General features: G+C 33.7%; 2 protein-coding genes across 2 annotated transcripts; one reads left to right on the top strand and one right to left on the bottom strand.

The window, feature by feature from the left end:
- Positions 1 to 1,414: 1,414 nt before the first annotated feature.
- LOC132546170 (syntaxin-binding protein 4-like) lies at positions 1,415 to 14,664 on the bottom strand. The gene is made up of 20 exons (XM_060209878.1): positions 14,577 to 14,664; positions 12,577 to 12,678; positions 12,098 to 12,165; positions 11,367 to 11,462; positions 11,099 to 11,168; positions 10,753 to 10,827; positions 10,284 to 10,399; positions 9,920 to 10,038; positions 9,402 to 9,516; positions 9,074 to 9,297; positions 8,640 to 8,736; positions 8,373 to 8,500; positions 7,202 to 7,300; positions 6,969 to 7,034; positions 6,308 to 6,472; positions 5,575 to 5,691; positions 5,042 to 5,088; positions 4,091 to 4,224; positions 3,580 to 3,637; positions 1,415 to 3,348 (listed from the first exon to the last, which is right to left on the bottom strand). The coding sequence occupies exons 2-20, from the start codon at positions 12,636 to 12,638 to the stop codon at positions 3,234 to 3,236; spliced, it is 1,971 nt and encodes a 656-aa protein (XP_060065861.1). The 5' UTR covers positions 12,639 to 12,678; positions 14,577 to 14,664; the 3' UTR covers positions 1,415 to 3,233.
- Positions 14,665 to 14,850: 186 nt separating this feature from the next.
- LOC132546168 (ubiquitin-like protein 3) lies at positions 14,851 to 24,694 on the top strand. Its single transcript, XM_060209877.1, has 5 exons — positions 14,851 to 15,111; positions 21,392 to 21,500; positions 22,228 to 22,314; positions 22,525 to 22,602; positions 23,283 to 24,694. Exons 1-5 carry the CDS (start codon positions 15,082 to 15,084, stop codon positions 23,342 to 23,344), a joined length of 366 nt encoding a protein of 121 aa, XP_060065860.1. The 5' UTR covers positions 14,851 to 15,081; the 3' UTR covers positions 23,345 to 24,694.
- Positions 24,695 to 25,106: the final 412 nt, after the last annotated feature.

The raw sequence follows: 25,106 nt of genomic DNA, 5'->3' as shown, positions 1-25,106 counted from the left end.
AAACTTTACCAAAATTGATGAATATTAAATGGATAACTAGTGAATAGTTTGCAGTAAAATGTTGTAATATTAGCAGGTAGAGAGACAGTATTACAGCATCTGTATCTACAGACAGTGAATGAAACAGGGTTATGACAATTTTAATTAATGACAGTGAAAGAGACAGGACTTTAACATCAGGGACTGAAGCATTTATAGTCTGTCGTATGTAAGAGTTACTGGCCTTGATTTTCACCAAGATTGTACAACACAACTGGATTATTATAGATGTTATAACTGTTATGTTACTAACTGTAATGTAAACCAGGTACACTCACGTAAATGTTGTGGATTTTAACAGAAAAAAAAGGATTTCAGAAATAATACTGGAGAGAGGAATTGTGAATGTGTATAAAAATATTGTAAAATTTGTAGTACACTATGAACACAAAAAAATAATAAAATAACCTAAATGACCCGCATTGTCTCATCAGTTGATCATACAGATATTGGTCAAACACAGTGACAACTGACTGACAAAGATAACCTTTGTCCTGAATCCTTTTTCAATAGGATCTACTAATTAATATTCACTTTCAAAATTGACAGAATATACTTAGTACATCAGCATTGCTTGATACTTTTTACCTACCAAAATGTATTGATATTTCAATACTGTTGGACAATCAGTCAAACATGACGACATTTGCCATTAAAAACTATAAGTGTTGTCATGGACCTACCATAAATATTTAACTGTTATTCAAATATTTTGTATCTCATAATGATCTGGAGTAATAAGTAAAACTGTTCCTATTTTCGTTGTATAGTTATTAAGAACACTTAAGGTTATGTCAACAGTTACAATCATTACATCAGATCTATTTTAAGAACTCACATAAACAATACTTAGAACACTTACTTGGAAAAGAAAAATACATACTTATTTTGTATCCAGTGGATTTATATTCTGTTCATAACTTTCATTTGCTTTTGTTCTACAAACAAAAATATTCTTTTTTTAACTATGTAACTTACAAATATATTTTACCACAAATTTGGAACAAGCTATGATAACTTACATTCAGCATCTTTCAGACTCGATGTTAGAAAATTATGCAAAAATAACATGTAAAGCTGGAATTGTTCCCAATATAATGATTTGGATAATATCCTTGAAAGGTGGCATCTGGTTTGTTTTTCAATCCGTATTTTTAACATTTTTATGAAAATGATTATCTTGAGCTAAATTTTTATACAATACAGAACAACAGAATCTGTTTACCATAATCACAGAAATAAAAAAATCAAACAACTGCAGCCTCCATTATTCAGACCGCTTTCATTTCTAACCACAGGAATTTGGTCTTGAGATCTCAGATAAACTAATATTTTAAAAAAATGTTTTTAAAAATCACAAAACATCCACCTGGATTAAACTGCAGACTTACCCTAAGCTTGTAATACACCCCACCTTCCAAAGTAAAAATTAAGTTTTTACCAAAAACTATCCTTGTGCTTGTGGAGTACACTACATATTCAATTTGAAAAACATTGATTTTAAAGGGTAGCAACGTTTGGCAAAACTTGTTCAAATGGCAGTATGGTTGTCATATAGTAAATATTTTCAACTCTGTGAAACAATAAAAATAATATAAAAAATGTACATATTGTACATAGTAAGGAAAATTCTCTGCTTAACTGTCAGTTTCTTTACATTAAATTCATCCCTATCAGCTAGCCATGAAAAAGTACTTGTTTTAAGATAATGCAGCTAAAATCATATCGTTATTGAAAATTTTAAAAAGGGAGATATTAAGATTTTGATTAATACAAAAGATATATAGTATTTTGAATACAAATGCATATATAAATAGTTTGAAATCACTAGCCTTTTTATCACAGAACTTGCACACAGATACATGTATAACCATTCATGTGGGCACAATGGCCCACCTATACATCCCTCACAGCACACTGTACACACGACCATACAGGTATAAGCACACAAGGATGAACTACCTCAAAACTGCAATCTCACTATGTAGAAATAGGCTTCATGTTTAAAGTAGCTATGCAGACAGTAAGAACAGTGACAGTAGATAATTTGTACTGATGAAGCTACTGTGTTATACCAACTCCACAACCAAATGTTACTAACCGAGTGCATGTTGTTAATTTTCTCTACTCCAAAACTCAACTCACTAAAACAATTCATTGTAAACATAGACACCATTGTCTAATATAATCCAATCGATCTCAACCAAGATCAGAATATTACTTCACAAAAAAATTTGCTTTAAACAGATTCTTTCCTCACAAAGTAAATACATACACCGTGAGAAATCAGACAGGAAGACTACTAACCTCACGATTAATGCTAATAAATATGGCTTCAAATCATATCCATGTATAAAAACATCTAAAACACAACCATTGTATTAAGTGGATTCTCACTATCTTTTGATACTGACAGTCACCAACAGTTCCTTACTACAAGATTACATATCAGAGACTAACAAACATTACAATGAATCAGAAATGATCCATACACAGTCATCAGTAGATTTAACAGTCTCTTTGGTTTCAGCCAGTCACCAGGGTGGATCCACAGATTTGTGTATAAATACCATTGCAGATTAACCATAATGGCCTGAGAGGTCGGGAGTTTATAAATGACTTAGAAGGGAGTTACAAGTATCAAGGGTATACATGATAATATGTAAACCTGGTTATAAGTTACTGATAATGTTACACAGTACACAAGTTTTCATCAGATCCTTTGTAAGGACATTGGTCAAAGATAATGGACCAGTGGTCGATGAGTGATGTATACAAGGTTAGCACCTTCTCCAGGACATATGGGTATCAGGAGAGATTCCAGGGCCTTCAGGCACTGTGAGGACATGGGAGATTCCAGGACCTTCAGGCACTGTGAGGACATGGGAGATTCCAGGACCTTCAGAAACTGTGAGGACATGGGAGATTTCAGGACCTTCAGAAACTATGAGGACATGGGAGATTTGAAGGACTTCAGATACTGAAGACTTTGGAGATCCCAAGGCCTTCAGATAGTACAAGGACATGAGAGATTCCTAGGTCGTCAGATACTGTGAGGATTTTGAAGACTTGAAGGCCTTTGAAAACTTTGACAGCTTGGGAGATTCCAGAACCTTTAGATACTTTGAGGACTTGGGAGATTCCTGGGTCGTCAGATTCTGTGAGTACTTGGAAGACTTGAAGGCCTTTGGACATTACGACAGCTTTGGAGGTTCTGGAACCTTCTGTCTGGCTTTATTTTCCTGTTTAGTGTCAAACTGCTGTACTCCAGACTTCGGATGAGACCATGTTGTTACTTGTGTAATATGACTGAAAATACATAGGAAGTAAATTTTAATGTACTTGCATGTATTATCAATGCTGTATACAGAATGTCTAAAGTATTTACATTAATAATTAAATAAGAGATCAGAGCATCGACATCAGGTTTCCAAAGCCTATTTACAACAAAAGCTTTTTGTCAAAAAAATGTAAAATATTTTCAAAGGGCATATTTAAACAACAATAAACTATGTTTAATACTAATAAAACTTGTCTTACTTGATGTAGTATTTCATGCCATCTGCCGTGTAGGCTTCCTCCCAGCCATACGGTAAAGCTGAAAAGTAAAACAAAGTCTTAAGCATATGTCAACCCTGATTGTAAAGTATTTGTTTTTAAATTACATTTTTCTATAACATGTCTTTGAGACATGACTGCAATGATCTGCATATTATACTGACTACATTGACCTCAGAACACTAAAACTCCTTCAACATGTTCTAAAACTTGACCTTTTTAGGAACTCTAATGAAAGTTCCTGAAAAAAATGAATTCGCTAAAGTGATGACATGGTATTTGGAACGTCAAAGGACGTGGGCAATGAGACAGCAAATGACAAGACAGAATTGGCATAGGTAATACCAAACCCCTCCCCCTTTCCTCTTGCTACAAGTTAAAAAAAATTCTAACCATACCAACAAGTAAATATTTGGATATCTATTCTCTAGTTTTTTCGCCAAAATGTCCCACACTGAAATGGCGTTTGGAAAATCTTATTCATAATACTTACGTTCTGACTCTATGATGGCCCGGACAGCCTGGACCACTTCCTTAGCTTCAGCAGCAAGTGTTTTAGGTGATGCCTTTTTATGTTTCCCGAGATAGCCAGGTGGCCTGTTCCCTCTAGCATTCTCTCCTTGTGATCTAGGAGGTATAAAATAATGAAGACTTGAAATCAAACTTACATCGGTCTATCTCTTGATTTTGCAGCACAATACTGTAAACACACTGACAGTAATTTACTTAACAAAGTTTGTATTCAATCACAGGAAACCAGCTCATCAATCTCCTTATTCAAGTATATTGTTAATATATAAATTATAACAGACTACTGAATAAGGGCTTATTATGAATAAATGGTATCTGGTACTTTGGTAGCCTTTTCTTTAAGTTTGTAACACTTATGGAGTTCACATATTTTTTTCTGAACTGCACTTATTTGTATGAATGAAACCACAGATAAAAAGACATGGAACTAATTCATCAGGAATGTTATATTTGACCTGACATCTCTATGGACTGAGCAGAAACAAATTTATCTTAACAAGCAGAAGACGCTTTCTCTTCCAGAACACCTGGTTTTATTCCCCATGTACTTTTTCAGGAGTCTTTGCATAAATCTTTCTTTTGTTCATATTTTTGCCTTATTTTTTTTTAAATTTGAGTTTGGATTACAATTATGTTGGTATTTTCTTGTTTTTTTTTGTTTTTTTGTCAAAGGTCTGAGAAATAGAAAAGGACTTTTATCACATTTAAAGTCCTTTTGGTTGCAGGAGATAAATTAGGAGAAGTCATTAACACATAAACATGTAAAACAACAACACAAAAATGAATTTTGTGGATCAACTTTCTAAGTGTAGATCAAACATATCTTTTCACAGTGATAGAAGATTTATCAAACATGTTCAAAGAAATTAATTTTCCACACCATCACTGGTATTACTGATAAAGGGTGACTTACTTGGTTCCAAGAGAGTTGCCCTGAGCTGTTATGGTTTCATGAACATGCTGCAGAAAGGAAAGTTTTATAACACATATACTCATAGGAATTAACAAATATAAACTGACCTTATTATGCCTCCATCAAAATCCTCCTTTGTCTACCCAACCAACATTACAAATAACTTACAAATAAAAAAACACTCTAAGTCACTTTGTCATGATACCATTCCTGAACACCCCAGAACCATAAATAAATTTTGACATGTCTACTATTTATTGACGGGTATTATGAAGTCTCAAATCTGAATATTCAAAAAGAAATTGATGGAACAAGATAAATAATGCATTATCATATTAAACAACCATGAAATGTATAAAAGAAAAACAAAAATTTGACTACAAATGTCATTACAAGTATTTCAATCCTGGCATAATTCTACTAGCTTGTGAAAGATCAGGTGTTGAATATAGTGTAAATACTGGGTTTAATCTGAAACAGTCACTGAAGAAAGTGTGATGACAGCAAGAACATACTAAAGTCATTCTACAAACCTCTGCAAATTGAAGAAGTTTTTCTGTAGATACTTCGTAAGCTTTCTTTCCAGCTTCAGATTTTTTCAGCTGACAATTCAACACTGCAATCTTCTGCTGCATAGATGGGCTCTGGTCCTGCATGTAACAACGGTTTTCAGTAATAGAAGAACGTACGTGAATTACTTCACAGAAAACGTAACCCTTTTTCAAAACGTACTATACTGATGTCAACCAAAGCATGATTTTCAGACATGAAAACAAATAGCAAAACTGTACTGTTCCGTTAAAAGGTTTTCTCTCTAAAACTTCAATAATAAAGGCACTACAGGTAGTACCTCTGGTCATTCAGTCCATACTCAATATGTTTAAAATCAAAAGAGTTCTATTAAAGGGCAAGTAGAGATAAGCCCAAAGCTAACAACCAGTGAAAGAAATGTCCTACATCGCATAGTTTCTTTAAGATATACTTAGTTATATATGTCTCAATTCTGATTAAAGGACGCCTTTAGCCCCCTTTGATCCTATTGTACACTCAATATAGAAAGACAGTTTACGGTTACTCTGACCTCTGACATGACCTTATTGGTATCACAAAAATACTCTTCTAAGGATATTATTCCATCATAGCCACAATGTCAGCTTTGTTAAAATATTTTGTTTTTTAAAAAACCACAGACAGATCCATCATTAAATCAGCATGCTGGTAACTTCTAACATGACTTGATTTACATATAGACCTCAGATGACTTACATTTTGGCCTTTAACATGTGTCTTCAGTTTAGCGATCTCGTTCTCCAGGAGTTGTACAACCTCCTCATAGTCCTGTTCCATACTTCGAGCTGCCCTTTGAGCCTGCTCCGCCAGCTGGACCTTGGTCTTCAGTGACTTTGTCTCTTCTATAGCTCCTTGTGCCCTCTTTAACAGAAAACAACAATCAGACAATGTACATACATCACAAATATCAGTACTACAATAGATTTTTATGATGAGGTTTTAAATGCTAAAAAATATCTAAAAGGAAATAATTGAACTCAGTAGCGATGCAAAATGTGAATTCAGCAGAATTCAGTACCACACAATATCAAAATAATCTACACTTCTCACAGTATTGTAAAATGTTTTCTTCACACATGACCCCAGAATCTATGTATCATCTTGATATGTGTCTGGTAACCTTGAAATCAATTCAGCAATCCAGTTTTATCAACCACAGACCACCATATCAAGCACCTACAACGGTATCAGCTCTAGACCAACATAACAATCAAATATCCTTATATCAGTACAAATTCACCTAACAAGCCATGTACCCCATTGAGAACTAATATGATGTATTATCAAATACTCCCATATCAAACACTTCAGTGCGTGTGTAATCACATATATATGATGTATTTTCTGATAAACTTACTTTCCTGATGCTCTGTAAATCCTCTTCTGCCTTGAAGCAGGTTGATTCCTTTTCTTGTAATAATGCCTGCAAAATAATGTGGTGAAGTTGTTCATGTTCTGAAGTATTATGCTTAAAATAAAAGTGTTCTTCATTGAAATTCGAAAAGCTTTTATAGATAAATCCGAGCATTACAGCTCTAAAAAATCATTGCCTACATGATGAGTCACATTTTCTAAAACTTATTTCATCACCTTCAATCTTTTCACTTCCTCTCGGAGCTCATTTCTTTCCTGCTGAAGTGTTATCAGATCTTCATTGTTGTTTTCTCCAAAGTCTGTGATAACACTTAACTGAAAAGTAATTTTGGCAGTATATTGAATAGTGACACATAAACGATGGCTTGGTTGTTGAATGGCTATATATATGTGTGTGTTTTATGAACAAGAAAGGGGTGAGGGTGGAGTAGTTGGTGAGGGGGGGGGGAGATTATTCCTGCTCTGTCCAACTGTTACACAGAGCTAGGTAGGCATAGCACTTGGATTATACTTGGTATCAGATAGTGGGTCCAAGTCTGGTGGCATTGTCCATATTAATGTCAAACATACATTAAATACAGTCAAGTCCTTGCCTTAACAAATACACTTCCTTTGGCTAACTGAAACCTTCCAAGGCACTAATAAGTCTGAATTTTCTTGCTCCAGTCACAAGGACAATTGCATGCCATGGCAATTCAATTGTTACACATTTCTCTCATTTCAAATCGGTGGACTGCAAACTTTGTTAAAGACTGATGTCACTTTTGAACACCAAATGAATTCATCCAATCGTTAGATTAATTCAATTTTGTATTAAACTATGTTACTAGTAAGACTCTGAAGTTCTGACATACCAGAAACACATTAATCATAAAATAACTCCCAACACAGTTGGCATGTTTAACGAATGAAGTCTTTGACCCAGGTGAGCTTGCAGTATGTGACATAATAATGTTTAAGGAATGAAGTCTATGACCCAGGTGAGTTTGCAGTATGTGACATAATAGCAAGTACCAGTACCATGCATTTGTTTCAACCTATTGCTATTAGATTTGAGAAGTTGAGAGCACAGGTCGCCTAACTAGCTTCAGTTAGTGGGGCTGTCCCTTTAGTGAAGTGATAGAGTGCTAGAGACTAAAAGGTTGCTTATAAAAAACGACGTAAAATCACAGATACATGCAGTTGATATACATTGAAATTTTACTTCTGATATTAAAACAAATTTTCACACTATCTAACTCTGACAAGAGTATTGAACCATCAAACGAGTGAAACATTTTATTTACACTTATTTATGTTTAACTGATAATGTAAAATATCTTTTCTTCTTTCTTAAAAGGTTAGAAACAAAAGCCTACACTGAATTTTGTGTAAAATAATGGTTTACCTCAGGATTAAATGCTGGTGGTTCTAAAATATTGGTGAGATCACAAGAAGCAAACAACATTGCTCCTGTACCAATGCTCTTCTCTTCCAACTCAACCTGGAACACCTTCCTGGCTACTGCCACAAAATCTAAACAGACAAGTCATCACATTCATTGCTTCTTCACAGAGACCGTTTCAATTTAGTTAATCTGTGACTGTACTACTGAAAATATGGACACAGAAGACATAACTGGTTTAATGTATTAAATTATGAATGACATCCTTACCTCCATAGTTCACAGAACCTGTAGCATCAATTCTAAGTTGCTCTCTCATCTGCTTATGCTGTTCCTGTGTTGGATCCAATCCTAAATACCTTAGTGCCTGTAACACAAATTTATATAACTTACGAAAGTAAAAACTTGTATCAACTTACACCTTTAAAAGAATTTTGTTTCATGATAACTGTATTCTTTCTTACGGTTGAGGAGTAAAATCAGGATACGGGAACAATCAAGAAATAAACTCATTTTACAAATGTGACTTTAAATGTATGTCTTCTTATTTTGTTTTATATTGGCATTTCAAGGACAAATATCAAATAGCACATAAGCAGAGTCATTTAAATGAAGTTGCTGCAGTGAAACAATATTTTGGGAGAAAGTGAATCTCGACAATCAGCAAGAAAGTAAGTTTTAAGTGACTGTTTGCTAAGTCTCACCACTTCTAGTTTCTCTATCTTTAATCTGACGTGAGGATCCAGTGAAAGCTTTCGAGAATGTGACAAGACATTGGACTTCGATTGATGACCACCAGGGTGAGAACTGAAGAGAGAGTTTCCAACATCAGTCTGTGATCCAGGCATGTTGAAGGCACTTACTCCTTGTACAGGAGATGGCTCCTCTGTTCCAAAAAGGGAAGACATCTCAACAGCACCAGTCATCCCTAGAAAAGATCATTATTTGTTGATCGTCTTATCAATATTTTGTTTTCAAGTCGTTTCAATACAATTTTTCATTTCCCACATAATATGCTGAAACCCTACTGACCTTTGACCTGTGGTGTTGAGGCCATGTTTGGTATCATCTTCCTGGCAGCAGCCTTTGGATGTGATGAGGACACACCATTAGTCATTACTTGGTCCTGGCCTCGATCACTCAATCTCTATAAGAAACAAAGATCACATGTTGATATCAAGTATCAGGACATTATATAACTTTCTTTAACACTTGGTACTAGCTTTGTGGTTGCAAACATCAAGCCCATTAAATAAACATCAGAACATAATGAAACTATATAGCTATCAGGACATCATAAGTATTTCTTTAAATTAAGAAAAAAAATAAGTCCTAATATATGTAAGCTGTAATTTCTGTAAATCAATTTGGTTTCTAAATTATTACATAATAGACGATACTTCTTGTTGAAAAGCTCTGATAATGAAACATTTAGACTAAGTTTTTCAGTTTTCCACTATTAATAATTATCATTCATAGACTGCATCTATATGTGATGAAAAGCCTATGACACAGTGATGTTCATGTAGGAAAAAAAATGTTCAAATTACCTCCCTTATCTGAGCTGGTTCCCTTGGACTAATCTTGGAGCCAGAGGAGTTCCTCGGGCTAATGTTACTAGACTCACTCACACCGTTCACCTCAGGAGAAATACCAAAACTGTCTGTCCCTAAATCCATATATAATTCACATAGTGTTACATACTGTATGAAAAAGGTCATAAATCTGAATTCTTTAAAGTGATTAAGGTCATATGGCAATGCTGATTAAGTGGTTACGGGTACTACATTATAATCAAATGTTTAATAATTGTTCTAAAGCATTTCATTTATCAATTATAGAATCCTTCAGTTGGCAACTTTCTGGTCCTTCTGACATAACTATATCCCTGATAATTCATAATTTGACTTTTACCATATCCTGATGGAGTTGTTGCCCTTGAGCTGTGTCTGCTCTGGGTATCGGTTGGCACAGGTGTACTAGGAAAACTGTAGCCATTTTGCTTCTCCACTATCTCTTGAAATTCTAATCTGGAACAGAAACAGGAAGGAAGAAATGGATAAATACTGGTTTGCTAGTACTCTATGCATCAACAATCAACACATACTTGTTTTCTTTTATTCTATTATCACTAGATAGTAGACTGAAAAAAATCAAAGTACAATTCCAGCCAAAGCTGTGGTACAATAGTTTTTGAAACATTCTCATCAAATCTATTATTTAACTTTTCACATCTACAAAGAAATTATAAATTTTAGTAAAATCAATAAATGACTCCTTATCAAAATGTGAAAGAAAGTACTAATAAATGAAAAATTTCACTTGTAAATTCTTTGGTGCAAAAGTATGGTGTTGTTCAGATCTAAAGCAGGTGTTCACTTACCTGGCTTGTTCATCATTCGTTATGATCATTTCCACCTTATTTGAAGCTGATGCCTGACGCAATATTGATACAGCTCTGTTGATAAAATAACAAAAAAAATCAATAACATTGTCTATCCATGTGCATGGTATCATCATTCTCCTGACATTGACGATAGGAACTAACCTTATAAAGAAAACCAGACCTACCTCCCTGTCTTCAATGACTCTATGTAAGTATGTGTAATGTAAAATCAATAATGAAAAATATCTTAAGTCCATACAGATTAAACTCTAAAACCTAAAGCAAAAGATTTTACAAATTGTTGTTTAACAATATCATGATTTTATGTAAAATGAAAGTTTACCTTTCATTTGTGACACCTTCCAGGCTTTCTCCATTTACCTCTAGTATCTGATCCCCATGTTGCAGGTGTCCTGTTGATATGCAAGTATATTAACAGAATATTAATATTGAAATTAATGGTGACATTAGAGTAAATGTTCAAACACAAAGTACATGATATCACAGTGTCATTATAGTCTAGTATTTGTATTTTCTTTATATATTACATTGAAAGCAAAAGTAGGTGATAGAGGGGATATATATTATATATTCAGTTACTTGATAAATACCTTCTATGTCTGCCAATCCTCCTGGTAAGGTTCTTTTCACAAATATTCCATTGTTTTCTCGACCATCAACACTACATCCTCCACAGATTTTAATTCCTGTGGAGCAATTAGTATGTACATGTATCATTGAATATTGTTGTTAATACTTTTCTTATTAATAGAATAGAAATTGGATACAGGTTTTAGCAAAGCAATGGTTACTGACTGTTAAACTAAGGGAAGTAATTCTCTCATTCCTGCATTAATAGGGCTGTTGATACAGGCCTGCTCCCAGTTAGTCATTTTCTATTTTTCCATTATCAAATGTAAATGAAACTACCATCCTTAATTTAAGATTATGAAGACGTATCAGTATAATGATAAGGACTGTATACTTTATAGTGGTTCCAGGCTATCCTTTCTGTTTCTCCACCTTAGTACAACTTTCCATTTTGTATATCGGTTATCAATGAAAAAAGGTTACACATAAAGGAATATTACTCCCTTCAGTTCAAATTCCAGCTAATATTTTAGATATTTTGGTGTCGAAAGTCATTACTGGGTTATAGTGATAGCTGAAACACATTTTATACCATCTGATACTTTCTAGTGCTTTCAAAAGCTATGAATAAATGATGAAATATGTTATAACAAACGTTTCATGTGTTATGTTTAAAGAATTTAGTAATTTTGTATAGGCACCACCTTCCTTTGACAAAATCCTAGATCCGCTATAAGCTTATGTTATTTACCTAGTCCCTTAGAGCAATCTTTGTAGACAATCAACTCTGCATCTCTTCCTTCATCTTCCTCGTCCGTTCTGTTAAGATATCAATAGTTACATGTAAGAACATATTCTAGTATTGACTGTATCAGCTTACAGCAGAATAAGTCAAATGATATTCAAACAATTTCAGTTACACAAACATAAGTAAAACAGAAACAATGAAAAGTTACATGGGATAATTCCATTGGTTCATACTCAAGGTTATATCTATTACATTTTCACAGTGAAATATAAGGTTTTATAGTGAAAATATAAGAGATATTTTCACTCCAATGAAAATAAAAAGGTCTGACATTTTTATATTTACAGTGAAAATATCAATTGTCCTACAGTAAATTGAAAGACTTAAGGGATGACAACTCTGGAAGAGATCATAATAGCCATCCTCTCTATACATCTTGATCATGCTTATGGTTTTTATGTAACCATGTAACTTGGCCTTACCCATTTTCTAACTCATAATTCTGCTCCGTCTCCAGCTGTGTAACAACAATAGTTGACGACATATCTGTCCTCGGAAGTTAATCACATAATCTGTACTGCAGTCTGCAAATACACAAATATACAAACTTTTAATAAAATTAAAATATGATGACCTCTTATAGACACTTCTTTCAAGTCTCAGCATGGATTGAGTGGACAGAGATCAGGAAAGCTTAACAATTATGTATGAGTCAGAGGGACTGTTCAGAGACTCTGAAGTAATCTTACATATGGCCAGCTGCCAAACTATCAGGCCATCAAAAACACTTTAGGTCAGAGATTTAACCAGAAGGAGTGAAGTGTGGCCTATTGATGTAAATTTAGGGCCAAACAACAGGGAGAGGAGGAAAAACCAGATGATTTTGGCTATTCCTTAAGAAGACTGGCATTGTTAGAATATCCTGAATTGCCCTATACATATCTAGAGACTTGTGTAGTAGATCAATTCATCAATAGATTAAGGGATTTTGAGATGAAAATAAAAGGGGACCTACTGTCATCCTAAAGCATGAAATAAAGCCAATTCATCAGTTGTAGAGTTTGAGGCAGTGTCAGGTAGTGCATCTAAGAAACATTCTAGTGATGGTAATACTAAGAGTTTATGCTGTACAAACGGCGAGCATTACGTCCAGTAAGAACGGTGAGGAAAGATTGACTCTGTCTAGAATCAATCAAATTATCAACAAAAAGATTGGAAGTGCTTCCAAAAAGCTTAAAAGGGGGGAATCAGGGGATGTAACTAAAAAAAAAGTGACTTGCTATTTCTGTCCGGAAGTAGGACATTGCCTAAAGGACTGTGTTAGACTCAAGAATCTTTGAGAGAGGGAAGAAGAGGTAGCTAGAAAGGAACCAGAAAACAAGCAAGGGCTAGACTCGAGGCAAAGAGTATAAAAGAGCATATCTCTGTGAGATTCAGTGTCTTGAAATGAACTGATCTACTTCTCTTGGGGAGAATACTACAGTAGTGGTGCTGCTATTAGTACCCAGTAGTGCTATGGCAGCTCACATGTATAGAGTGTTACCGTAACCATAGGATGTGTTTTAACCAGGGAATAGTCAGGGGCTTAGGACTTATGCATCCATAGGAAACCTGTATACACTGAGTCAGTGCTGTTGTTAGGTAACATAACATTACATATGTTTACATTAGGATACTGTACTTTAGTGGAGTTGATTAGCGTTAATATTCAAAAGCCAGCACTAATGTTATGATCCTACCTTGTTATACATACATATATTCATTGTGTTCAGTTCATAAATGGTTGTATAATATTGGAACACCTTGTTGAGTTATTGAATACATCTGTGCTTCCGCTACATCCTAGTGGTCGATCCTGGATATAAAATGCCTGTAACCTTGAAGGTGGAGATGCAGACAGGTCTGCTGTAACCATTGGTGACTGATACCAAGGATGAAAAGCTATACTGTCATGATTGGGAACTAACGAGAGTTCTGACTAGGGTGTGTGTGGTCGAAGCATGTGTGTCAGAGGCGTACTTGGATGTGCGACAGCCCCCTATTACTATGCACACAATATTGAAAGGTCATATATGATCAGTTGTGAGCCAGTGATTTGTGTGAAAATGAGTTCATAATCGTTTCCCTAACTAGCCCTATACACCTGGCTGACATTGTATCATTTCTGGTTCCCTGCAAAGCAGACTTATCTATCGATTGCAGTAATACTATCACCCAGACGATGTCAAGACTTGTCAATTACATGTAGGTAAGATGATTCATCATTTACTAACTGTTTACTCTATTGTGAATTTGGACTACTTATGAAATAAAACTATCAATCAATGAGTGAACTACATAATGGAATTTGATTTGCAGAGATAATTAACGGTCGAAACCGTTTGAATGGGGCTTGGCAAAGTTTACGCACTTGCTTAATCTTAAGTTATGGTCTACATGTATACTAGTATTACATTAGTTAATCCATTAAATAACCTATTACCTTTCAACTTTCATATGAGGAGACGTCTTCCGCCATCAACAGATGCTTACTTATGAACGAGAATATAAGCAATTTTGATCATCTCTCGAGTATTCAGTGAAAATATTGAAATAATATTGCTAATTTTCATCTGTGTGTACAAAGGAACCGGAAATACTTGTGAAATGGCGCATGCTTTGTAATGTCTGATAAAAAATATTACCCACAAACCAATTCGTGCTTCTTCTTTATCGCCGCCATAGCAGCTTCTGAGGAATATTATCATTAATTTAAATAGAGGATTTATTACGTTTAGTTGAATTTAGAAGATTCATATACACTTTAAAATGTGTCGAGTAGTTCAGATTTAGAAACAAATTTAGCTTGACGGACAAAGTGTTGTCACATCATCAAGATTTTGATTCAAAATGAGGCCTGTTGTGACATAATTTCTCTCATCTACAACCTATCAGCTGACTCAAGTCGGGACCGTATATTTATATACGATTGTGCATCCCCATCAACTATGGGATCGAGAGGGATACCCGGTGATAAGGTAAGGGTATACAATTCAAGCACATTTTAAATGCTTTATTCCCTGTTGTAGTGTATAGATATTTTTCTCGCTGATTCGAGTGATGGATTTTTATTTATCTCGTCCCAATTGCAATGCAAAATTGGAATCTATTCTTTGATAGAAGAACCCAGTGGCAGTAGGAAGATACATAAGCAATATATTTGTGTCCGTTTCATTCCAAAAAAATATACCGAACTGTCTATGAACAAAGATCGGCGTTGCACACTCGGAGTATCGAGTTGACCTACATAGTGAGATGTCACTCAATAGCTGTCAAAACAAGCGAGAGTCTGCTGAAAGAGTTCGTAAATTTATTTACTTGTGTTGTAGATAGAATATTAACTCAAAAGTACTATAATTATGACAAAGTATATCGTCGAAAGTTTTTATATATGCAACCGCATGTGCATGCATTTAGCTATTTGCACCAAACTTTAGTTGATTCCAATTTTAAACACTTATAACAGATGAGATCCTCTATAATGGTATGGATTTGTCATATGCATTGTAAACGCTTATTTTTGCAAAAACGTCTTCTCTTTGAAAAGAGAGTAACATTTCTCTCTTTTTTCACCCTAACATCACAAGGTGGTGTTTCTCTGTCTATGACATTTTGATTCAACAATTTATAGAAAAGTTATTGCCCTTTGTTTTGTTCCTAATTTCAGAGATCTCTTAGCTCAGATTTTGACCATCCTATGCCTGATTGGTTTTAATTGTCTGACATGATACAAAGTTGTTTATGAAATACTGTGACCTGACATTTTTTAGAAGAGTTATTATCCTTGGACTTTCCAGTTTAAAATTTAGTAAGCTTAATGATCATGACACAAAGTTATATTTTCCCGAAGAACAGTACATTAAACCTTAAGTTTGTTGAAACAAAATGAATTAAACATTATTGAACATGTTTGGATCAAACAAAATTATGCATGTGAGAACAAATTCCTATGCGAATCAACGTTGCCCAAAATCATGAAGAAAAAAAATGTCAGTTATAATATGATTATCATTTAAAAACATTTACATATAAATTAATCTATCGTTAATCATCACATTGGATATCTGACAAAGAAACCAAGGAGTCTGAAGAAAACATGTCTCATTGATGTCTATGAAGCATGGATATGAATCTTCTGCTTGTTGCAATAGACAATTTACATCCTGGATCCATACTCTCAGGGTTTTTGCAAGTTAATTTGGGAAAGGGCTCCTGAGTAAAAATTTGGAAGGTATCATTGGCATTTCATCAATTTCGGGAAAGAACTATAAACTTAGTTGGTTTTTTTTTAAGCAACAAAAATTTTGGATGTTTTTCTACAAATATTTTTTCAAGAAACAGCTATTTTAAGGATAATCTTTTAATCAATGTTTCATTTTTTGTCGTTTATGCTCTTAACAGCATTTTGCTTGTACAGCTACATGGAAAATAAGGAAAACATGGATGAATGTAGGAAAGTAATTGTTTTCATATATTATAGTCTGTATTAATTGATATGAAAAAGCTTACTAGCATGATACTTCATGTAAGAAAATAATTTCAAAGGCTAAGTCAATTACTTTTCAGTTTCCGTGAACAATTTTTATTTATTTATTGCTGGATCAAGCCATCCATTTCCTATTATGAATTAACAGGATGTATTAATTTCCTACTTAATAAACCAAGACGATTTTTATTGATAAATATCTTCCTTAATGTCACTATTGGAATATATCTAATGAATAAACAGTGAGTGAACTATTAAAGAAGGATTTTTCATGCTTAAAATGGAAATTTTTATACTATATATTTTAATAAGATTGAGGTCAGAAAAAGTTACCTGAGTCTCCCATCCCACTTCCATTCCTTAGAAAGGTAAAAAGTATAATTGCCTATTGCTATTAATTTTCTGTTTGTTTTAGGACTTGAGGTTGTTAAGTAAATTGCAGTAGATGTATTTCATCCCCTCCAGTGTAGAATACATATTGTAAATGTTCTTAATGTAATGACGGAAAACTCAATATTTTAACCCCCCTTGAGACAATACAGATAGAAAATACAGTTTCAGTGTACAATTGGAAATGGGTCTGTGTACCAGCAATTTTTGGTAAACAGAATTTTGCATCCTGTACATGCCAAAATGAGATGGGACACCATTTCTTGATAGAATGTGTCCGTGGACACGTACCGGCTGCAGTTAGTATCATTAGCAAAGTCCCGTAACTCGCAAGAAGTCTAATGAGACTTTATCAAACATGACAGACAGTGTTAAAGGTGAGTCTGGCTCATGGAGATGCACTGGTGAATTGGTGTAAAAATGAGTGGTCAAGAAGGACTTGAGTGCAGTCATCAGCTATTGCTAATTGAATACTTAATTAGTCAACACCCCACGGATAAAGTCATATTGCCTGGCAGTTAATAAGAGTTTCCTGAATTTTCAATTTTTCAATTCAATTTTATTTTCTTTCACAAAATAAATTGTACAGAGAAACATATTTACAATAATATTTAGAAACAGAGTAGTGTTCCAATTCTATATATGACATTTTGTTAATGCTGTCAATATGACACAAGTGATGTGACATCAGTAATATTCATTAATTGATTAAACTTGATATTGTTAGGCCTGAACCAGAAGTATTTATCAATATGTAAAACTCTGAAATCACCAACAACACCCCCAGTTCAACATTTTCACCAAATTTTCAATCACAGAACAGTTCAGTATTATGTTCACTATCATTTAGCCTGAACTTTACAGGTAAAACCTGCTCGAGCCCAATAAATTAACCAAAATTTTCTCTGTCCATTTTTTACGTGTATCCGTAATACTACTCCCTACTTTGACTACCATGTTGTAGTTGAAGCTGTACAAACACGTTACTTCTATATCACATTTACAAATGATTCTTTTTGTTAATCGAATTAAAATTCTTATAACACAACCAGTAGGCAATTAAAATGTGATGTTATCGATGACTACACTCACCTTCGTCATATAAAAAAAAATTCTTTTTACATAACCAACCTGAAGAAAATGTTCCTAAAAAATTATGATCCCCATGAAGCATGTTTGCAGGGAATATTAAATTGGGTTCCATGTGTCCGTCCATACAAGGTCATTTTTGGACCAGTGATCTGAAACCGTTCCAAGATATTTGCTCAAAACTTGTACAGTTGTTATACTAGTACTGTAGTAGCAATTTTTACTATTGGGAAGTTCTCCATTTAAATACTCATTCTGTTGGATAGACCAAATCACAAATTTCAATTTTTGCAGATCAGTTCTCTTAAACTGTCAAAGATAATTACTTGAAGCTTTGTACAGTTATTTAGCTAGTACTGTAGTAGTGCCTGTTGCTATGGAAAATATCTCCATTTAAATACTTTTTCTGTTACCATGGAAACAGATAAGCCAAATTACAAACTTCAGTTTTTCTAGACATTTCTCTTTAACCATACTAAAAACAATATTTGTTTATATAACAACATGCCCCTGGTTGCAGTAAAATTCTGAAGTGGGACATTAAAACTGTATTGTATAAGGCATGTGTTAATTGCATGCACAATTTTTCAAATGCAGGTCAAAGGTCATGGTGAAACAATTGGTACTACTAGAAAGGTCTTGTCCCAAGGAAAGCATATGCCGATTATGAAAGCCCTATCTCTTATGGTGCAATAGTTCTGGCCAATGATAAAATTTTTCAGACGTAGGTCAAAGGTCATGATCACATGGTCAAAATGGCCAAATATTTTTGTAGCACCTGGAAGGTCTTGTTTCAAGGAATACATGTAAAATATGAAAGCCCTACCTCAAGCTCTTACAGTGCAATAGTTATTGGATGGTTAAAGCTGACAATAGACAAACAGCTGATCATGATAGCACAAAAACAGTATGCCCCTGATCTTTTGATACAGGGGTATAAAAACTTCAGCAGTAAAATTAAAGGTGTTAATACCTGTAATTGTAATATAAATGAATTTATTATAGTTACGGAACACAATGGATGTGGGGTCATGTGTACTCTTAGGGGTCAAGGTCATTTAGACAGGCGTGCTGTGACGTACTGTTTCATGTCGCACGTGAGACAGGTGAAACACGAGTCATTGGGATAACAAAGGCGGGTATAGTGTAGTATGGTCATTCGAGTCTTGACGGTCCAACAACGAATACGTATACTTTATTTTCTCACGATTTGTTATTTTTCTTAATTAGGTAGCTACATAGGGCACCAAGCTAGGAAGTGTTCTTCTAGCGATACAGATCAAGCAGGAGGATTTATGATGATGGACTGAGCTGTCACCCCAGAAATTCGACATAGTCGTCTCTAAATCAGAAGATTATTGACATTAGAACGGGCCCGGCCCGGTGTGGATTTTTGTAAATAGCGTAAATAAAGTTGTATGACCGTCGAAGGCCACACCCATATATAAGTGTTGAGTTTTATATGATAAATGATTTATGTTCGTTTGAACGTAGTGAATTAGAATCATAACATAAATTAATTATTGTAGGCACGAGGTATATTGTCACATTTTGTGTTATCTTGTTGTTTATTCTCTTTAGGTGTTGTTTTTGTTTCATGTTATACAGATGATGTTAGTTTGTCTCCCTCATGTTATTGATGATTAACATCACAGCTCGGGTCAAGCTGATGTTCATATTTACAGGCCCAGGTTAAACAACAATATGGTAACAAGAATAACATTATAATACTGTTGTAAGAAGTTGTCAGGTGTAATATTAATTAATTTGATTGATCTGATTGTGAGATTGTTAATTGTAATATAAGAATGAAGGTGTTATGAATGTCAGTGTAAATTCAATAAGCAAGATTTTTGTCGGTTTATAGAGGACGAAACAAATTCTTTCTCAAAAAAGTCTAGTACCAGCCCCCTGACAAAAAGACCTGGCTCTGTATACAAATTGCTTATAATACAGAGTTGTGGTCTCAAGTTGTGTCAGCTGGTGCAAGCATGATGTGACAAGACATGAAAGAAGGTACTGAATCAGTGATAATCAAGTGACATGTACATGTTTGTGTTTAATTTGGTGATATCAATTGCTTAGAACCTGCTAATCAAAGCATTTAGTGTAAATGTGAAGAGTAACCACATGGAGTGATTTTTAATTGGTGATGTCAATACCCCCTTATAGTTTCTCTGTTGTTTATATCTGGGGTTCATGACTTTAAGCAAAACAATCAACAGAATATGTTCCGCTGATATTTTGTGACGCAAACATTTGATGAATTCTTGGTGCTGTAGCTCTATCAGTATACAAGCATATATTTATATTATGTGTTGCATTTGCCTGTATGTCGTTAGTACACAAAATTGTAGTATATGAGACCGTATACTACATTTACAGTGATAGGTCAATGTGGGAACACAACAGATAGTGTCTCCAATGTAAACAAACATGGCCGCATGTAACAATAAATAAACAGAGCCTATAAATTATTTTATTTATCTGTCACCCACATTGTATTCATATCAACTGTATATTACCTTTTGGTAACATTTCAGTGCTCGAATGTACAATGTATGTATACAGTTTCCAGTCAGGAATCATACCATGAAGCTCTCAATTTGTTCAGGGAATTATGTACATTGTTTTTTTAAAAATGTTTGTGTAATGGTCGATGCGATATCAAAAACCAATACACATCTTACCAACTGGTACAGACTATTTGTTGCATTGCCTCCATTTAAGTGTTTACCGTCATTTAAACAATTCCAATCTTGACGTGACAAGCATTCGGCTCTAATTTAGTGACCAATTACATTGACGCAGAAAATAAAATAACAGGAAGATATGCACCAGATTAAGTCTGACTAAAATTTGGAATTCAGGACATTTACCAATATTGAACATTCTCTTCAATTCCAAGTTATTACTATTAACGAAGATGGAAACAGTAAATGATATTAAGCTGAGATGAACTCAAAATACAGCTGTTTTAGGCATTTGTTTTTCTAGAAGCATCATGTAGAAATACCAGATTGTCAGAATTCCTTTCAAAAATACATATTCAATTACAGATGTTTGCATTAGTTTTACATAGAATGCAGGTCCATCATCCTCGCAATGCTTAAAGAAATCTCACCAACAAGCTACACTCTCATCTTTCTTGGAAATTTCTCAACCTGATATAGGTACATATAGAACAGTTTAACAATTGTACATTATCCATAGATATGCCTGCAAAAAGAGTAAATGTATGACTTGCTTTAAGTCTCAAAGTGTACATGATTATTGATTTTTTCTTTTTTTAGATTAACTTGCGATTAATATTAGTAAGTGGGAAATCTAAAGAGTTCCTGTTTACACCGAACGAGTCTGCAGCAGACATAACAGAATTGGTCTACAACAACTGGCCAACAGGTTGGTGTTCTTAAGTACATGTGGACATAAGATATATCATTACTGATCTATATGAAGGATTAATTTAAAAAAAAGATATATTAGTCATGTTTTCCATGTCTTGTCAATTTTTAATATGACCGTGATCTTGTTCTATAAAGGAAATAATCTGAAGTGAACAGTGATTTTGCTCGCCTGCTAAATGACTGTTATAGTGGGTGTGAAATCTGTTAATAAATTAAGAAAGAAAATATGATTTATTATGCTGCTGTTTCATTGACTTCATTAGCATTGCAAACGTACTAAGTACCCAACATCCTCCAAATGACAAGTGGACTTGTAGCAAACAGTTTGTAGCTCAGTCTATACTTAAGATGTTTTGATATCACTGTTGAGTATGATTTTCAGCCATGGCTTTGTCCATTACAATAGTAGAAATTGTATCTAGATAAAAATATTTGGTCTCCAATAGAAGGACTTAACTACACCTTCACAAGACTCAGTCTGGGCATCTATATTGGAAGCAGGGTGGCCTAAATTTCCAATCTGGCAGTCGTGTGGTCTGAAAAAAGAAATGGTGTTAACCCTTAATGCCATTGGCTCATTTAACCAGATTATTTTCTCTTTTGTTTGTTTAGAGAGTGAGAGGCTATTGCTGATAAATATCAACACTTGGATTTCTTGTTTGTATTTTAATTTATGTTTTCAAACTTGAATGTTATTGATAAAATGGTGAATTGTTGTTTAGATTGGGAAGATGAAGCATTACCACCAGCAAACATATTGAGATTAATATATCAAGGAAGATTTTTACATGGCAATGTAACATTAGGGGGTAAGTAATTAGGATTTGGTGGCAAAATATTGATAAATTCCTGATTTCTGTGCACTTATTGATCACATTTTGACTCTTTTATTATCCATATACTGAAACATATTGGTTAATTGTGAGGAGTTTATTATACATCTTTTACTGCTGGTTCAGTATTTTGATTGACTTTAAGTGCTTATGAGGTGAAAATTGTCATCAAATTTTGTTATTTAGCTTTACAGCTACCTATGGGCAAAACCACGGTGATGCATCTTGTGCCAAGAGAGAACTTACCAGAACCAAACAATCAAGGTATACATATTTAATTTTTGGTTGCAATATACCATGTAGTTTCCTTTGTCAAAGTAAGGTTGAGGGGGAGGGTGTTGACTATATTGTCACAAACACACACTCCTTAGTCAATATGTACTGTAGAAAGAAACAGCCTGTGTTCTCCAACATATTGTTCTTTGTCTAGTTTAGTGAATTATAAGATGACTACTTCTAACAGAAATCCTAAGTGACCTTTCCTGAATTGTTTAGATGTTGTTTAGGAAAACATATGGTAATAGATTTGGCCAGTTACGTATCAAGAAAATGATAGTTAAAGTATAATCTTAACCAATTACAGAATTTTTCAGCTATTGAGACTTAATTTCAGTTATTCTGATAAGTGATCGTCTGATATATACAAACCAAATTTTTCCAAATACAAACTCTTGTTTGGAATAATACAACTCTACAAAGTGTTAAGCTACATGTCTTTACTTTCAAAGCATTGATGAAGTACGTTTTTGATAAATTTGAAAAAATTGACTTATACTTCATTTATCAAACAGAAATGTTAGATTTTGATTTTTAGCTAAGACATTGAGTAACACCTCATTTTTTTCTACAGTTCTAGACAATTATGCAATAACATTGTCTTTTTAAAGAATTTTTTTATCGATGCTACTGCAGTCATTTATGATTTCTTTTTGTTTATTTTACAGGGCAGTTAAAAAAGGACAAAAGTGGAGAGAGTAACTGTAGTAACTGCTGTGTGATACTCTGAAGCACAGTGCTATCAATGGACGCTCTCATACAGACAGTCATGATAGGACATGGATGTACACTGTTGTAAATGATGTCCCGTCATTTATTGTGTGGTCCAGAACAATGTTGTCTCATCATTTGAAAAAAAAAAACCCAAAAAACCACAAAACAAAATAAATAAACATTGTGTTCTTACAGGATCTGAAAAAACAAAAACAAAAATGATAAGTAACTGCTTGACCAAGGACAGGAAATGTGATGGTGGATGAGGTTCTCATTTTGACATAGCTAGTCTGTGATAAAGGTTTAACAAAGCAAAGTAGTTCTTGTACCCTGTGCATGTAAACAGTAGTCTTGGGCATTTCATCATCTATTAACCTTACTCTTCTTTAATTTGAAATGTCCAGGAATATTCTCATGAAAGGAAAATTGCTTTCCTGTATTTAAGTACTGTCTGTTTGAAAAGAAAATGTGTAGATGGGAAAATGATTATGCCTCCCTTTCCTAGGACAAACATTTGCATTATTTAAATCATTCTGTAGTGATTTCTTTGTCAAATTTATCACATTGTCATAAATAGGTTTTGTTCTACTTCAGCGGGGTCTACTTGTGTTCCCAGCAGATTTTGTTAAAAGGTATATTCAGCTTTTGCTTGTTATTATGTTGTTACAATATACATTGATATGTCATTTTTTATGTATAAACAAAGAGAAACTTGTTCTATTACTATTATGTACTTAAATGATGTTTTTATGTTACATTTTTAATTCTTTCTTGTCAGATAAATATATGTTTCATCACAGAGGTTTTACTGACTGAAAAAAAAAACTTCTAAAATGTGTTTAATTTAAAGAATGTATGAACGATTTTGAATGAAGTTCTAATGTATATTTCAAAATGTTGTCTGTGAACCATATACCAGTAGTGCATAATAATGCCAAGTCTACATCATTTTGAAGGCATCATGCATATGACGTGAAGAAAAGCTGAAGGCTTCAGTGTTGTGTTAAGTAAGACGAATCTGCTGTAAACATGTCTATATTAGCAGTCAAAATATAATAATGTATCCATTTCAACTGCTACTTTTTTATTTATTTTTTTGAAAAATTGGAAACCTTTTTGGTTTTTTTTTTTCAAATTTGATTAAAATTTTAACTTGAATCCAATGATTTGAACAGCTGATAATCCTTAGTCTACCTGCTAATCATCTTTCAGTAATTGTAATTTTTGTATATTTTGTTTAAAAAAAAAATTAAAGTAGATTTTGTAAAAACCTGTCATAAATTTCATTTTTTTCTTCCCAATATTAAACACTTTTTTTAGATTTTCAGAAAAACAACAAAAAAAAACCCCCATTTATTTGCATATCTTTTTTCATTATATTTACATACATTTTTATATTAAAACATCCTTAAATAGTTCTTTGAAAAATTCTGATAAGACAAGGTAAGTGGGATTATTGCTAATATATGTTTGTTTACAGTATTGGTATTTATGAAATGCATGTATTGAGGTAGGAAGATCTGTCTGGAACAGTAATATACTATCTATCATACATAGAATCATTAACTTAGTGTAAGCTAACTCCCAATATTTACTTGTCAAATTACTAAGACTCTTCTATGCTCAATGATTATTTGTATGTAGATGTTTGGACAGGACAAAACATTTCAAACATTTAAAATGAATTCATTTGACACAACTATTCAGCATTATGAAAATATTACTGGGACAATTTAACATCTTGTTTACATGTTTTAAAGTGATGAAATATGAAACCA

This window comes from Ylistrum balloti, unplaced genomic scaffold (assembly GCF_031769215.1).
Source record: "Ylistrum balloti isolate Yb309-2 unplaced genomic scaffold, AGI_CSIRO_Ybal_v1 Utg369876, whole genome shotgun sequence".
Lineage (NCBI taxonomy): Eukaryota > Metazoa > Mollusca > Bivalvia > Pectinida > Pectinidae > Ylistrum > Ylistrum balloti.
This window is presented reverse-complemented; position numbering and strand designations above follow the sequence as displayed.

Excerpts from the sequence above, each read along its gene's own strand:
- LOC132546170 (XM_060209878.1), bottom strand. The coding sequence starts at position 12,638 with ATGTCGTCAACTATTGTTGTTACACAGCTGGAGACGGAGCAGAATTAT. Across the intron at positions 11,463-12,097 it reads AGATTGCTCTAAGGGACTAG|GAATTAAAATCTGTGGAGGA; the intron begins GTAAATAACATA and ends ATTGCTCCACAG. Across the intron at positions 7,301-8,372 it reads CACCAGCATTTAATCCTGAG|TTAAGTGTTATCACAGACTT; the intron begins GTAAACCATTAT and ends ATTACTTTTCAG.
- LOC132546168 (XM_060209877.1), top strand. The coding sequence starts at position 15,082 with ATGGGATCGAGAGGGATACCCGGTGATAAG. Across the intron at positions 15,112-21,391 it reads GAGGGATACCCGGTGATAAG|ATTAACTTGCGATTAATATT; the intron begins GTAAGGGTATAC and ends TTCTTTTTTTAG. Across the intron at positions 21,501-22,227 it reads CTACAACAACTGGCCAACAG|ATTGGGAAGATGAAGCATTA; the intron begins GTTGGTGTTCTT and ends ATTGTTGTTTAG.